Here is a 15,231-nt window from a genome sequence, read left to right as displayed (position 1 = left end):
CAGAAATCTATCTCAAAGACTTGGCATTCACAGCCCTTTGGGGCAGAGAATTCTAAAAATTCACAACCCTCTTGAGTGAAGAAATTCCTCCATCTCAGTCTTAAATGGCCAAACATACTGAGACTATGCCCCCTAGTGCTAGACACTCCAGCCAGGGGAAACAACCTCTTGGCATCTACCCTGTCAATCCCCTTCAGAATCTTGTATGTTTCAATGAGATCACCTCCTTCTAAACTCCAGCGAGTATAGGCCCATTCTACACAATCTCTCATCATAGGACAGCCCTCTCATCCCAGGAATCAATCTAGTGAACCTTCATTGCACCACCTCCAGGACGAGTATATCTTTTCTTAGATAAGGAGACCAAAACTCTGCACAGTACTCCAGGTGTGGTCTCACCAAGGCCCTGTACGATTGTAGCAAGACTTCCTTACTCTGAAACTCCAACCCCCTTGCAATAAAGGCCAACATGCCATTTGCCTTCCTTATTGCTTGCTGTACAAAAAAAAAATCTATTCTTCCTACCAAAGTGAATGACCTCAATTTCCCTGTATTATACTCCATTTGCCACCTTACTGCCTGCTCACTTACTCTGTTCTCAAAAGGTCTGTTGGCTACTGGCGCCACCTAGTGGCATTTACTGATTTTCCGTTTAAAAGCGACTGCATTGTGCCAGCTGCTTTCACAAGCAAAAAGGAATAAAAAGTCAGAAAATAGTGAAACACAGCACATTAGTCAGCATCTGAGAAAGGTCAGGGCAATGACCTTTACTGCCAGCGTTCATGGAATTCCCTGAACGCTGGCAGTAAAGGTCATTGTCCTGACCTTTCTCGGATGCTGACTAATCTGCTGCGTTTCACTGTTTACTGACTTCATTCCTTTTTGCTTGTGAAAGCAGCTGGCACAATACAGTTGCTTTTAAACTGAGAATCAGTAAATGCCACTAGGTGATGCCAGTAGCCAACAGACTTTGAGTCAGTGAGCTGGCTTTAACACCAACTCGTCATTTCAGAACTGACATCCAACTTTAACTTTCTAAAACTTCTGCATGTGCTAGAAGTATAGCTGATTCTTTGCAGAGGAGACTATCAACTTTTAAAATAAATGGCCTCTTGTGTTAGTTTTACAAACTGGCTTGATGGGTAGTCCTGGGACTTGTGATTAGTGTTCACATTGATGGGCTGGGAGCTCAAAGTAATATCCTGGGCAAACTATGACTGCAGCTGAGTCTCATCTGCACTTACAATGCTGTTCGTTCTCTTCCCACAGGACAAACACTGGCTGCTCCGACAAGCTAAAACCCCCATGAAGAACACTTCCATTGCATTCCTGGACAATGCTTTCAGAAGAAGGTACTAGGATGCACTCTTGTTTCAAAATCTGAATCTGTCGTAGGCTGGCTGGTACAGCGGATTAGACACTGGCTTTTCCCCGCCAGGATTGGGGTTTAAATCCAGTCTGGCCAGATGGGATGCAAATCATTTCTAGCTGTTAGATGGAGGGGACATCTGCTGGAGTTTCAGCCTTGCTCAGGGGCCCATAGCAAGAACAACTATCGCTAAATTAGCTCATTCACTCCGAGGCTGGTGTGGCATTTCTATTTCTCACTAATGCAGTGTTTTTCTGATTGAGGCAGAATAGAGGGAAATTATCTCTGCGTCTAACTGTGCTACAACTGATCTTTGCAACAGTTAAATATAGAACTATGGATTCTGGAAGTGTCAGATGGTCTGTATTGAAATCGAAAAATGTGGATCAGCAGTATTTTCTGTTGAGTCATTAACTTCACTTCATTTTTAAATCGTGACTCCTAACTAAAGCTGCAACAACCTGGTTGCTGATTAAATTTATATTTTAAACTCCATTTTGAACACTTTCCTGGCTAAACACAACAGTTTTGTGAAACAAAAGCTATTAAGGGTATGTTTGTATTTGCAATCTACAGTGAGTTTGACAATAGTTTATCAAAGTGTGGCTTTTAGTATTTTTGTCCCAAAGAATTTGGTGTTCAGTTCCCTGGCAAAGGGGTGAGCAGTGCAGAACCGTAAGGTCTAAACTCCAAATGAAATTGGAAGTAGGTCCTGTGTTTAGTTATTGCAGCAGTAATGACTGTGACTCCTATATAAGAATGGGACATTACATCAGCAGCTTGCTTATATAACTGACCAGGGTGGTGCAGAGCATCTGTACTGATGCAGTTATTGAGCTGCTGGTTTTGTGATGCTGAGAGTTACAGATAATGGGCGGTTTAACCTGCGACCTCAATGGCTTGAGGAGAGTAGGTTGTAATGTTGACAACTGTGTAGAATTTGTTGTTTTGTAGCAGAGTTCAAATCTATTTAAATAAAAATAAAAATTAGTGACACAATGGAGTGGGACTAATTGAATAGCCCATGGGCACGATGGACCGAATGGCCTCATTCTGTGACATTGTTGCAGTGCTGTGGTACTCTAGTTGTCTTAGATGAAAAGTGTGATTTTCATAGTGTAGTAAAGCTGTGTGTTATGGATGGGGTGTGCACATGTGTTTTCATTAAGTGTACTTCAAGCAGAAAGCAAACCCACCTTGTGTGTCCATTGAACTTGCCAACCAGCAAAGATTGTTTTTAATTGGGTTCTGTTGCTCTGTCACAGCTTGCTGTACATGCGCACAATGGGAGAGAGCACGTACAAGTCGTGTCGCTGTTGTAAAGCGGTTTAGATATTCTACTTGTGATGTAACACATTTATGGAGTGAGACTGCCTTTTACAAACCTCACTCGTAAGGAGGATCCCTTTTTTAAATAGGATGCTGCAAAGCACAGCTGTGCTAATGTATTCTGATGTGTTTTGTCAGGGCCTCACACTTGAATTTATATTGGGCTAGTTCAGTAAACGGTGTGTTTCACCCACCCATCCATACAAACTAATGCAGTCACTCACTGTTGCAAGCTGAACTCCGAGTCACGGTGGAACCTCTTGTATGGGATTGTTGGAGTATGGAATGCCTTGCCATGGGGACCATTACCTTTTTTAGAGAAAAGTGATTAAGTATTAAAAGCAGAAGAAGATCTAGGGCTATGGGGAAATAATGGAGTGAGATTAGTTTTGAGTTGTTCTAGCACAAGAGTTGGGACAGTCACTGAGGGGACTTTTAACCCCCAGGATGGGTTAAAAATCTCAAGCCCACTGTGGAGGGGGGGCAGGGACTGTGTGCCTCCATTTAACAGTATTTTAATTTTTAACCCATGGAGACCATGTTTCCCAGGGCTTGGGAATCCTTGCAAGTAAAAAGACGGTCCATGAGTTAAGTGCATTTACAGCACTCTTGTGGGCCAGGAGGAGCAGGAGTGTTTCTTCCAGACCCAACAAGCTTACCTCTTTACACGCCCTGCGATCAGCCACCCGCCCCCCCCACCCCGACTTAACTGACATCTGCTGCCCAACCGAGAGCCAGCCTGTCGATCAAGAATTTAAAAGACTTCCTGCGATTAATTTCTGCAGGATGTCCGGCAAACCCTTGCTTCCAGTTTTCTTGTCTGGAAATCTTCTCGACCTGAGAAAATACCAGGGCCAATGGGTCGAATGAGTGGTTAGGATTTGGAATGCGCTGCCTGATAGGGTGGGGGAAACTGATTCAATAGTAGCTTTCAAAAGGGAATTGGATAAATACTTGAAGGGGTGGAAATTGCAGGGATATGGAGAAAGGGCAGGGGAGTGGGACCAACTGGCTTGCTCTTCGAAAGAGCTGGCAGACTCGATGGGCTGACTAGCCTCCTTCTGTCTTCTCTTAGGCAGTCCCTCGGAACCGAGGATGACTTGCTTCCACATTAAAAATGGTTCTCGGGTGACTGAGTCCAATGCAGGATCTACAGTCTCTGTCACAGGTGGGGCAGACGGTGGTTAAACGGGTGGGTGGGGTGCTTGGGTTGACTTGTGCTTGGCTTCTGCTTGCTCCTGGCGAAGAGACTCTAGGTGTTCGGCGCCTTCCCGGATGCGCCTCCTCCACTTTGCGGTCTTGGGCCAGGGATTCCCAAGTGTCGGTGGGGATGTTGCACTTTCCAAGGAGGCTTTGAGGGTGTCCTTGAAGCATTTCCTCTGCCCACCTGGGGCTCTTGCCGCGTCGGAGCTCCGAGTAGAGCGCTTGTTTTGGGAGTCTCGTATCTGGCATGCGGACAATGTGACCTGTATCGGAGTTGATCGAGCGTGGTTAAAACTTGGATGTTGGCCTGAGCAACAACACTGACGTTGGTGCGCCTATCCTGCCAATGGATTTGCAGGATCTTGCGGAGGCAGCGTTGGTGGTACCTCAAGTGCCTTGAGGTGCCTGCTGTACATGGTCCATGTCTCTGAGGCATACAGCAGGGTGGGTATCACTGCTGCTCTGTAGACCCTGAGCTTAGTGCAGGGTTTGAGGTCCTGGTCCTCCTGTGCTGTATGATTCTATGAATGACCTCCATCTGTGCTGCAAACTGCTCTTGTTTCATGGAAACTTCTGCATTTCCTCCTGTTCCCTGCAGGTGGCAGACTCTGCTCTCTGTGGATGATCTGGTGGAGAAGGTGATCAATAAACTGGGGGAAGTGAAAGAACTGAACAACACGTACATCTTCTATACATCTGACAACGGCTATCACACAGGTGCATCTGGGAGTAAAGCTTTTGCAACATTGCTTATCCGTTCTGTTTATTTTTCCATTAATATAAAGCTGTAGTATGACTCTTAACTCTGCACTGAAGTGTTTTATGTTAAATGCTTGGACTTTTATCATTTCTTGTCTTATCCATCGTTCCCGATGGTCTTGCAACGAGTGTGAAGACCACCTCTTTGGTGGTGAATGTGACGTCAGACCATTCACGTGGCATTATATTGGAGCAGATCTGTGCTGTGTGAATGTTACTGAAGTTGTCTTCTGCTCGGACTTGCCTCGTTTACTCAGTCCGCACCTCCTGAATGAGGATTTGGCTCCCTAAATGTGAACGCAGCTAATGGAGAATGTTTTAAATAAGAGAGTTTCCTTCTGTTGTGAACAAAGTGCTATAGAGAGTTTCAAACCTGAGCTGAGAGGAATTATTCTTCACCATTGGTGTGGACAGGTAGTCTCTTTGGCCTTTTAACAGCTGGTTTGAGTGCAGCAGGAGTTCAGTGAGTTCCCCAACCCCCCCCCCCCCCCCCCCCCACATATTTTTCCCTTTCCATCTGAGGCAGATGTCGAGCTGACTGCAGGTAAGATTGGGAATTGCCATGGTGGGACTAATGTGGGCAGAATCATCGTCCTGTCACTCGTGATTCATGCTGTGAAATAAGATTGTACCCTCTGTGGGCCCCACAGATTGACACTTGCTGCAGTTTCACTGCATTTTTTTCAAGGAATACCTGGCAAGTTTCTCTAGAAGGAATGGTGTTTGGGGGAGGGAGCATTCAACGGCTGCTATTGACACTTGCGGCTTCTGTTTACAGGGCAGTTCTCTCTCCCCATTGACAAGCGGCAGCTTTACGAGTTCGATATTCGGGTGCCGTTGCTGGTCCGTGGACCGGGCATCAAACCCAAACAGACCGTGAAGGTACGTGTTCACTCCTAGCGAGGCACTTAAAACCTCTGTCGACACAATTGAGTCCGGGTGCATGACCCATCTACAAACCCAGCTTAATGGGCTATAACAATCATTGAACCTGGATACCTAAAAGGAAACATTCATTCATTTGAATAAAAAGAGCTTGCATTTACATAACACCTTTCATGGCCTCGGGCTATCCCAATGCACTCCACAGGCAGGGAAGCACTGTTGAAGTGCAGTCACTAGGGAAATGCAGCAGAGAGTTTGTGCACAGCAAGATCTCGCAAACAGCAATGTGATAAGTGACCAGATAAGGTGTTTGCTGTGGTGTTGGCTGACTAGGATTGGGGAGGGATCAATAACCCCCAGAAACAAGATCGTACATACCATGGCACAGTTGTTCTAGGTTGTGTTGCTTTGTACTGTAATTGGGAAGAAGTTAGCCATGCAGCTGAATTCCATCCTTTTATCTGATTTCTATAGGAACCTATACTGAATATAGACCTGGCCCCCACCTTCTTGAATATCGCTGGATTTGATGTATTGGAAAGTATGGATGGCAGCTCTTTCCTTCCCCTCATGGTGAGTGCAATGTGCAGTTGCAAGAAACTCTTTCTTGCATTCTCTCTCTCTCTTGACATGATATGGCAAAACTCTCCTTGTCCCACTTGTGTGCAGAAAATAACAGTGTAGATGGCAGCATAAAATTACAAAGGGATATTAATAGATCGAGTAGGGTTCGAGCCCTGCACCTTCTGACGCACACGGGTTGGAATGCTGCCACTAAGACACAGGCTCGCTCCTTTTCAATGTATGGCGTTGCTGTTCTGCCAGATGAAGTTTGCTGTGTAAAGAATTTACACAGAACCAAGATGGCAAGTGGTCCCTGTACTACTTTGAGCAGCAATTATAACTCTTGATTCCACATTTTCATGAGCCATCACTTCAGGATTCAAACTTCAATCACTGATTCCTCCCTGGTTGCTTGGCTAGGGGTGTGACTGACTAGAACCTGTTGTTAATGAAGGACATCCAGAATAACCCCAGAATTGTCTGTGAACTGCTTTCTGCACCGTACTCTTCAAAATCACATTATCTTTTGGAGAAAGGACAGTTGTTTGAGCCCTTTCTGTTGTAACACGGTCCCTTCCATTTACTCCTAGGATTCTTCACAGAATAAAACCAGCTGGCGTACTGATTTCCTGGTAGAGTATACTGGAGAAGGCAACGACAAGGCAGACCCTCTGTGCCCCAATGTAGGACCTGGTGAGGCTGTAAGTATTCTGCAACAACAACTTGCATTTACATAGCATCTTCAACATCAACAGCAGAGGTAGAATCCAATAAATACACACATGGGATTTCTCATTTGGAGAGCCTCGGTGTTGCTATTGTGCCAGAAAGATTCTCACTAGTGACAGTTTTGCTTTCAAGCGGCTCATCGATCGACTCCGCATTGTGAAACTTTATTCACTGTTAGCAGACAGGATTTATGCAGATGAACTAACATTGACTAAAGCATTAGCATTGGCTCTCTTGATGGTACAGTGGATAAAGTACTGCATGGACCAAGCCATCGCAGGGTAAAAGATCCCAGGTTCCATCCTTGTTTGTTTTGAGGTAATAAATGTTACAGGGAGGGTGGAGGAAATTGGGCAGACTTCCTGCTTCTCATCACTAAGCTGCTGCAAAGGGTGTCTGAGGATATCGGGCGAGGGCAGAAGCAGACTTGACTGATGCCCCACCTGTTCATCTAGTTACCCAGCGCTCCCCTGAACTCGCATGAAGGGTCTCTTGTATGAAGTGCTGGAAGATAATTGGGGCGCCTCAAACTGTATCCCAGCAAGAGTCCGCGTTTGGGGAAGGAGGGAACGGGTGATGTCAACAGTTCTAGTTTTACTTGTGGTTAGAAATTTGTTTTGAAAGTTTATATAATCAAAGTTAATGGAGAGCGCATGTCCATTAATTCTTCTTCACAGGTGCAGCCTGTTTGAAAAGTCTTCCGAATGCAACATGTTTTAATTTTCTTAATGTTTTCTCCATTCCTTAGGAATGTTTTCCTGACTGCGTGTGTGAGGATGCTTTTAACAACACCTATGCCTGTGTGCGGACATTATCTAAAAGCAATCTGCAATACTGTGAATTTGCAGACAGTGAGGTAGGTGTGGTCTCATGCTTGTTTGTGTAAAAAAAAAGAGAAAATTTACCTCCAAACTAAATACATGTGCTTTCTACAAGTAATGGGACCCCATATGAAAAGTTTATTTAAAAAAAAAAAAAAAAAAATTAAATTCTTTCCCACTGTTAAATTAAATTTAACAATCATTGCCCCCTTCTCCAAACACCCAGTCTAGCTGTTTAGCCATCTGGCTGCTGTACTTGCCACTTCCTGTAGATTCCAACTTCACAGCATCAACTCGCTCTGAATCTTTTGTTATTTAATCCTGTGCTCCTCCTGGTTTCAGTTCTTTGTGGAAGTCTATAACTTGACCTCTGACCCGCACCAACTGACCAATATTGCCAAAACCGTGGACCCCTCGCTACTTGTGAAGATGAACCAGCGGCTGATCAAGCTGGAGTCTTGTTCAGGCAATGACTGCCGTACGATCAAGCGAGAAGATGATGGGTAAGTGTGCGCACACAGATCATGAAGGTATATTCCTGCAGTCTGAATTTTGCTCTCTTTTGAGGAATTGCCCTTTTTTTTTCTTCCCCCCCCCCCCCCCCCCCCCCCCCCCGTTCTATTTTATAATTTTCTGGAAAATTAAGGAGTTTCTCCTGCTGCCCCCACCCCCAGTTGTATTCCCTCCTACAAAGGCACTGACTGCTTGCTGGGCTGTGGTACCAAAGGCAGCAGTCACCCTCTAGTCCCTTACCTGCATATTTGAGTGTATGAAGCATCACAGCGGAGACTAATCCTGTCCAGTGTACCCACACATAAGCTGGACTGTGATTGGGGGCAGGAATTGATTCTCTTCTCCCCGCCCCCAAACTTGGGGGGCACGTTGGTGAATTCTAATGTCTCTGCGACTGCTCTCACTGGGATCAACAACTCGTATTTATATAGCTCCTTTAACATAGTAAAACCTCCCAAGGTGCTTCATAGGAGTGTCATAACAAAATTTGACACCGTGCCTCATAAGGGGAAATTGGGACAAGTGACCAAAAGCTGGGTCAAAGAGGTAGGTTTTAAGGAGCATCTTGAAGGAAAGAGGAGAGGTTTAGGAGGGAATTTCAGAGCTTTGGGCCTAGGCAGCTGAAAGCATAGCTGCCAGTTGTTGAGCAATTTAAAATCTGGATTTTAAAGAGGCCAGAATTAGGAGTGCAAAGATCTCTGGACGGGGTTGTGGGGCTGGAGGAGATTAGAGCTAGGGTGGGGCGAGGCAATGGAGACACTTGAAAACCAGGGCTGGAATTTTGAAGTTGAGGTGTTTAACCAGGAACCAATGTAGGTCAGTGAGCACGGGGGTGAACGGGACTTGGTGCGGGCTAGGACTCCGGCAGCTGACTTGGATGAGCTCAAGTTTACGCAGCATAGAACGTAGGAGATCCGCCAGGAGTGCGTTGGAATAGTGAAGTCTAGAGGTAACCGAGGCTTGGGTGGGTGAGGGTTTCAGCAATGGATGAGCTGAGTCGGGGGCGGAGACAGTAAGTTCATACAGACCAGGAATGGAAGCCGGACTGTATAACCAGTACCACACTGAGGAATTAAGAAGACCATTCAACTAAAAAATCTGTCCTGAACTTTCAGTTTCTCGCACTTGGCCAGTGAATGTATATAAACCACTTTAAGTGGCTTGTCTTTAGCAATTGCCAAATATCAGCCTCTGCAATTAAGTAACTCATTAAACGTTAACTCTGTTTCTCCTCCACGGATGCTGCCTGGCCTGCTGGGTGTTTCCAGCATTTTTCTGTTATTTCAGATTTCTAGCATCTGCAGTATTTTGCTATTGCGCTACTCATTTAATCTATGTTGGATTATGGGTCTGTAAAGCAGTCTTTTTGGAGGGGGGGGGGGGGTTTCATTAAATCTCCCTCTTAACTGTGATTATGCTTTTTTAAATTACAGATTTGGTTCCTAGCTGAAGGGCTGTATATGAAGAGTTCCTCCCTTTTGTGGATGATCTCTGGAAGATTTCATTTGAACGGACAAAATGTACCAGCCTCCATCCACAAAGGAAACACTTACTGTGAATATGCAGGGCCACAAGCAAGCCAAGAGATTATCAATTGAGCAGAGTGTGCAATAACTCAAATCGGGAAGAACCTGAATACCAACAGTATCACTATTGAACATTCCATGCAAGAAACTCTCTCTTCTATCCTAATTTGAGACTGTCCAGGTGCCTTTTAGGGAAAACCCAGCAGCTTTTTTTGGGCGATTACTTTTAATATGGTTTCCCACACTTTTTCATAGTTGGTACATGTTTGAAAATTCTCTACCGCATATACCAAGCAACCAGCTTCACCTGGCAACTGAATCGCTTAGCTTTTAGAATATTTTGATTGGTTATTAGGATGATCAGATTTCCCCTCAACCCCCCCCCCCCCCCCCCCCAAAACCGCTGCCTAGTTGTGTTCCTGTTTTACTGAGTATGGTGGGTTTCTCCCCCCTCCTGATTTTTACAGTAATTTCCAAGCAAGTGGCTGAGCTTGTCTTCCACCAAATCAATCCTAGGGAGCTCCACTGTATTAAATCAACCAAACAAGAGATTGATTGGTGTGGGGTGACTTCACTCTCTCTCAAATGCTGCAATGACTATTGGATTTAAGGGTTGTGGTTGACCGAATTGCTGAAAGGGATACACCTGCACTCCTGTGAAATTGCAAGTCACTGAGCCATCTCCATGTTTTCTGTTTGCTTTCCATAAAGAAGTGTTGGCAGTAGATGAGAACGGGCATTTAGTATGGATATTAGCATGCCAAACTCTGCTTTGGTGCTTGGCTTCACCATGTTGAGCCACTTCATAAAGCATCTTGATCATTCAGTGCCTACTCTCAACTTTTCTGTATGTTGGAAACATTGGAGAATTCCTGCATTGATTTGATGACCAAGTATAAAACCTAGTAAGAGGAAACTTCTCTGGAGTAATTGTCTGAAAAATAAACCTCCTTTTGCCAGATTTACTAAGCTAAATCCTTGAAAGGGAATGTGTTGCACAATTATCTCTTCGGGAATGGGTTTGTAGCCTGAATTCAGAAGCTTGTTGGATTTCTGTGCTAATAGTGTCCTTTTGATATTAATAAGCCCTTTCTCTAAATGTATGAGAAGGTGACTGAGAAATTAAAATGCACAAGTGAATTCTGAATTAAAAATGATTGAGATGAATGGTTGTTCAGACTTTGCTTGTTGTTGAAGAGGCTGATTGGTCTGTATTTTCCTGTAGAGTTTTTTTTTAAAAAAAAGCACTGCAGCCGTTTCCAGAGAAATGCAAAGCTGATGAAACCTGGACCTGCAGTGCAATGGCTGAATGACCTTCCAGAGTGTTCACTTTTTGGGCTCGATGAACTGTAAATCCAAGCAAATGAATATTTTGTGTCCCACGCCTTCCTTCAATGTTGTGTAAAATCAGTGATGTTAATCAGTGGCAGTATTTAATTTTAATGAGTTCAGTAAAAATCTTTCAAAACAAATCTGGTTTTAATTCCATTTTGTGAAAACTATTTGTACATTTATCAGAAGTGGAAAGGAGTCTTGTAGAAAAAGCTGAACACTCTGGGAGAAAAGGACAAACAGTAAATATTTACTTTTTTTTTTAAACTTTCCTCCTGGCTGTGTAGCCACTCACCTAAACCTTAGTGGAGAGGGTTGCTGCTGTTCAAAGCAGTTGCCTTCTGTTTCTCAAGGGTCTTTTGAATGATGTCACTGCTCGTGCTGGTAACCTAAAACCTATGTCAAGTAACAAAAGGTTCTACACTTCAGGAACTGACCAATTTTATACACATTTTTTTGAAACTAGGTGGGACAATTCTGTCATTCAGTAGACACCTGATTTAAAATGCTCCTGCTTTGCTAAATGTGCCAGATTGAAGATCCTCTCCGACAAAGGGAAGGGTGATTGTTGTGTGATGCTGTTACTGACTAGAGCTGTAATGCTGGCCAATGAAGATGACCAGGAAACAGTACCTTGGTCTAACAGCAGATAAAGGAGTAGAGGTGAGCTGTTGGGACGGAGTAGTACTGTTCCATTAGCTGCCTTTTGTGCTGTTGGTACACATGGGTCGAGCTTTGTGATTTACAGTCCTGTAAATCTGATGTGCCAACAAGCTCCCCTGTGTGAGGTGGAATGTCAAAAGCATGGGAAACTGGGTCACTGCCAGTGGCTGTGGGGCAAGTTTTCTGTGTAACTTGCTTGCTTCTCTTACTTTCTGTTGGACTGTACCTGCTTTGTGTGCTCTTCACTCACCAACTGCCTTGCAGATTGAATGAATTTTTTTTAATTGAACAATAAAATGATATTGGATGTTGTTGGTGTTTTTAAAATTTATTTAAGATTTCTGTAAGGGCAGCAGGCTGTCCTATTTTAGTCAACTGCCCTTGCCTTTTAATAACTAAACACCAGCATATGGAATAGTTTCTGCATTGTGATGTTAAATTAGACTTCTGGCCAGGTGCCATTTGTAGCCCTCACTCGACCTGTTACTAATCTGGATATAAGGGATAGCTGAGGTTCCAATTGAACACCACCAATAAAGAAATCAGCCTTGCACTTTATTTACTATTTTGCTTGTTTTAAAAATAAATAAAGGTAAAGGGTTGCCAAGAAAAGATAGTACCTGTACCCATTTTCAATTATGGACTTGCATATACCATAATGAAGTAAAATAAGGGAACCAGGTTCAATACATGTGTCTGCTTTTTCCCCAATAGCTCTGCAATTCTATTTTCAGTTACAGGTCCAATTCACTTTTGAAAGTTACTATTGAATCTACTTCCACCACTCTTTCAGGTAGTGTATTCCAGATCATCATAACTTGCTGTGCAAAATAAAAACTCATCTCTTTTCCACCCCCATCATTACATGCTTCTACCCTACAAAAATGTTGCAGTACATACCTATTATGGGCTTAGATTACAATAGGTTAGATGATCAATTTGCTGAAAACCACCGTTCTATTTGCAAGCCTGCCCCCCCCCCCCCCCCAAAACCTCCGTGGCTTGTTATTTTAATTGTCCCACTCCCACTCTGACCTCTCTCTGACTTTGGGCTTCTACACTGTTCCAATAAAACTCGCCAGAAGCTTGAGGAACAGCAGCTCATCTTGCTATTCAGCTCTCTGGCTTTAACATTGACTTCAGACAACCATAGCTCCCATGTTCGTGCTGGCAAAGTGAGATGTGTGGTGGGAGAGAAAGCGATCCACCTCTTTTCTCCGCCCGCCCGCCCCCCCAAAAAAGAAAAATCACAACACTACGGGTAGGCTGCTTTCAACCATCTCGGCCCTAAGCTCTAGAATCCCCTCCTTGAAACCGCTTCTGCCTCCCTACCTCTTTGGCCAAGTCACCCTTCCAGTTCCTCATATCTCCCTTTGGCTCAGTGTTAATTTTTGTCTACTTACCCGTCTGTGAAACATTTTGGGAAGTTTTCCTAAAAGGTGCTATATAAATGCAAGTTGTTGTGTTCCTTTTTAAATTCTGTTCATTTGTAATGTTCTGAGCCAAGGTCTCAGACCCGAAGCATTGAATTCTATTTCTCCACAGATGCTGAGTATTTCCAGCTTTTCGTTTCATATTTCCAGCAACTGTAGTTTTTTTTTTGTTGACAATCTAATTGATCTGCTTCAAACAGCTCTCGATACTCTGGTTGCGATTAGGGTCTGAGCTACTTCCCTGGTGCTGGTTTGTTGAACTGAACCTATGCAAAGTGGAGAGCTGAGGTCAGAACAATAGCTCATTTCCACAAAGTTTTGCATTCCGAATCGCAAACACCCAACTAGGACCTGAGGTGAGAAGCTAGTAACACCGTGTCCTTGTGGAACTGGCACAGGAAGCTTTGCAGTCAGAGGAATTGTAGAAAGACCTGTTGGATGTTTCATTCTAAAGAATGGTAATATTTTACATTCCTATTTGACTTTTTACTATGGTAAAATGGTGACCACCTCCGGTTAGGGGAGATTGAGCTGTGAAAGATCTATTAACACTCTCGGGCTCCGGTGTTCTGCGGCGTCGCAAATAGAGTTGGCTTAGAAAGTGACTCGGGGACTGACTGACTGACTGACCTTTACACAAGACTGAGCACAGTTGGATCAGAGACATTTGAAAATATTCGTGCAGTGAAACTCGGCTCAAACTTGGTACCTGTAAAGTGTTCCAAACTACAAAATAACGAGTGAGGTCTCCGAAGTAGTTTTATAAAAAAAAAAATATTTCAGCTATCTTCGGATGTAGTATAAAGTACTGTGGCGGAGACCAAGGGATAATAACACAATTCACTATGTATAGCCAATGTTATATGAACGTACTTGGTTGGGTTATCGGGGCAGGGTCCCTCAAGAGTGTCGGTAGCGTGATGACGTCATAGCCCCGCAATGAGGCTGAGACCCTCAGTCCTCATGGAGAGTGAATAAGGTAACACGCGTTTTGCCTTTACTGCAACAAAAGTCTCAGCCTGTTGATTTCTAGCGACTCCAACATTGGTGACCCCACTGCTCTTTTGGACGATTCCAAAGACCTCATCCGAAATGGCGACAAACGCCGTTTCCATCAAATTACCCGAGTTTTAGGAACACCAGGCCGAGGCTCAATTTGCACTCCGGGACATCACCGCGGATGACACGAGGTACTACTACGTCGTCTCTGCTCTCGGCAGCTCCACCGGGGCGAGAGTCGTGAGCCTGCTCGAGAACCCTCCGGAGCTCAACAAATTCTAAACGCTGAAAACGCACCTCTTAGAAACTTTTGGATTCACCGAAGCCAAGCGCACACGCCAGCTTCTCTCTACCCGGGCTTGGTGACTCCAAGCCCTCGGAGCTGATGGACCACATACTGGCCCTCCTGGGCACACACAGGCTCTGCTTCCTCTTCAAAGAACTGTTCCTCCATCAACTGCCAGGTCAGGTACGGTCGGCTTTAGCCAACTCTTCCATTACCGATTTCCGCAGCCTGGCCAAGGAGGCCGACAATTTTTTCTCCGCCGGGCAACAGTACTGCACGGCCAGGCGGAGCCCTGCCCCCACCGATACAGCCCAACGGCGGCAGCCCCTAAGGCTCTGCTTCTACCACGTGCAGTTCAGCCCCAAAGCCAGGAAGTGCCAGCTCCCGTGCAGTTTTCCCGCGTCGAAACAAACAAAAGACCACTCGTCAGCTGCTATGGCTGTCGGCCATTCAGGCAGTTTGTTATTTATTACGGACACCGACTCCGGACGTCGTTTTCTTTGCGACACGGGTGCCCAGGTGAGCGTCCTGCCCGCGTCAACCATAGACATCCAAGGGGGGAACCACGGCCCCGTCCGCGACGCCGCCAACGGCAGTTCCATCCGCACCTTCGGGAAACGGAGCGTAGCACTTTGTTTTGGCGGGCAGCGATTCACCTGGGACTGTCACGGCAAAAGTGTCCACCCCCCCTTCTCGGCGCTGACTTCCTTTATGCCAATGGCCTTTTGGTGGACGTCAAGAACCGACGTCTCATCAACGCTGAGACTTTCAGCTCGCTCCCGTGTTTCCTCAGCGGGTCCAGCATAACGTCGTTGTCCAG

The 15,231-nt window shown here is 45.0% G+C and overlaps 1 protein-coding gene across 1 annotated transcript in view; it reads left to right on the top strand.

The window, feature by feature from the left end:
- The window catches only part of gnsb (glucosamine (N-acetyl)-6-sulfatase (Sanfilippo disease IIID), b), a 35,679-nt gene extending 23,674 nt beyond the window's left edge, over window positions 1-12,005 (top strand). Inside the window, exons 7-14 of the mRNA XM_085971073.1 lie at window positions 1,270-1,352; window positions 4,500-4,618; window positions 5,439-5,542; window positions 6,020-6,118; window positions 6,700-6,810; window positions 7,587-7,694; window positions 8,002-8,162; window positions 9,606-12,005. Of these exons, the coding sequence (XP_085827199.1) occupies window positions 1,270-1,352; window positions 4,500-4,618; window positions 5,439-5,542; window positions 6,020-6,118; window positions 6,700-6,810; window positions 7,587-7,694; window positions 8,002-8,162; window positions 9,606-9,618 (798 nt within the window). The 3' untranslated portion in view covers window positions 9,619-12,005. The remainder of the gene's footprint in view (window positions 1-1,269; window positions 1,353-4,499; window positions 4,619-5,438; window positions 5,543-6,019; window positions 6,119-6,699; window positions 6,811-7,586; window positions 7,695-8,001; window positions 8,163-9,605) is intronic.
- Window positions 12,006-15,231: the final 3,226 nt, after the last annotated feature.

The sequence above is a fragment of the Somniosus microcephalus genome, chromosome 30 (assembly GCF_052327205.1).
Source record: "Somniosus microcephalus isolate GS21.2 chromosome 30, FLI_Smic_1.0, whole genome shotgun sequence".
NCBI classification, from domain to species: domain Eukaryota; kingdom Metazoa; phylum Chordata; class Chondrichthyes; order Squaliformes; family Somniosidae; genus Somniosus; species Somniosus microcephalus.
Note: the sequence above shows the minus strand (reverse complement) of the source record. Positions and strands in the feature narration are given on the sequence as shown.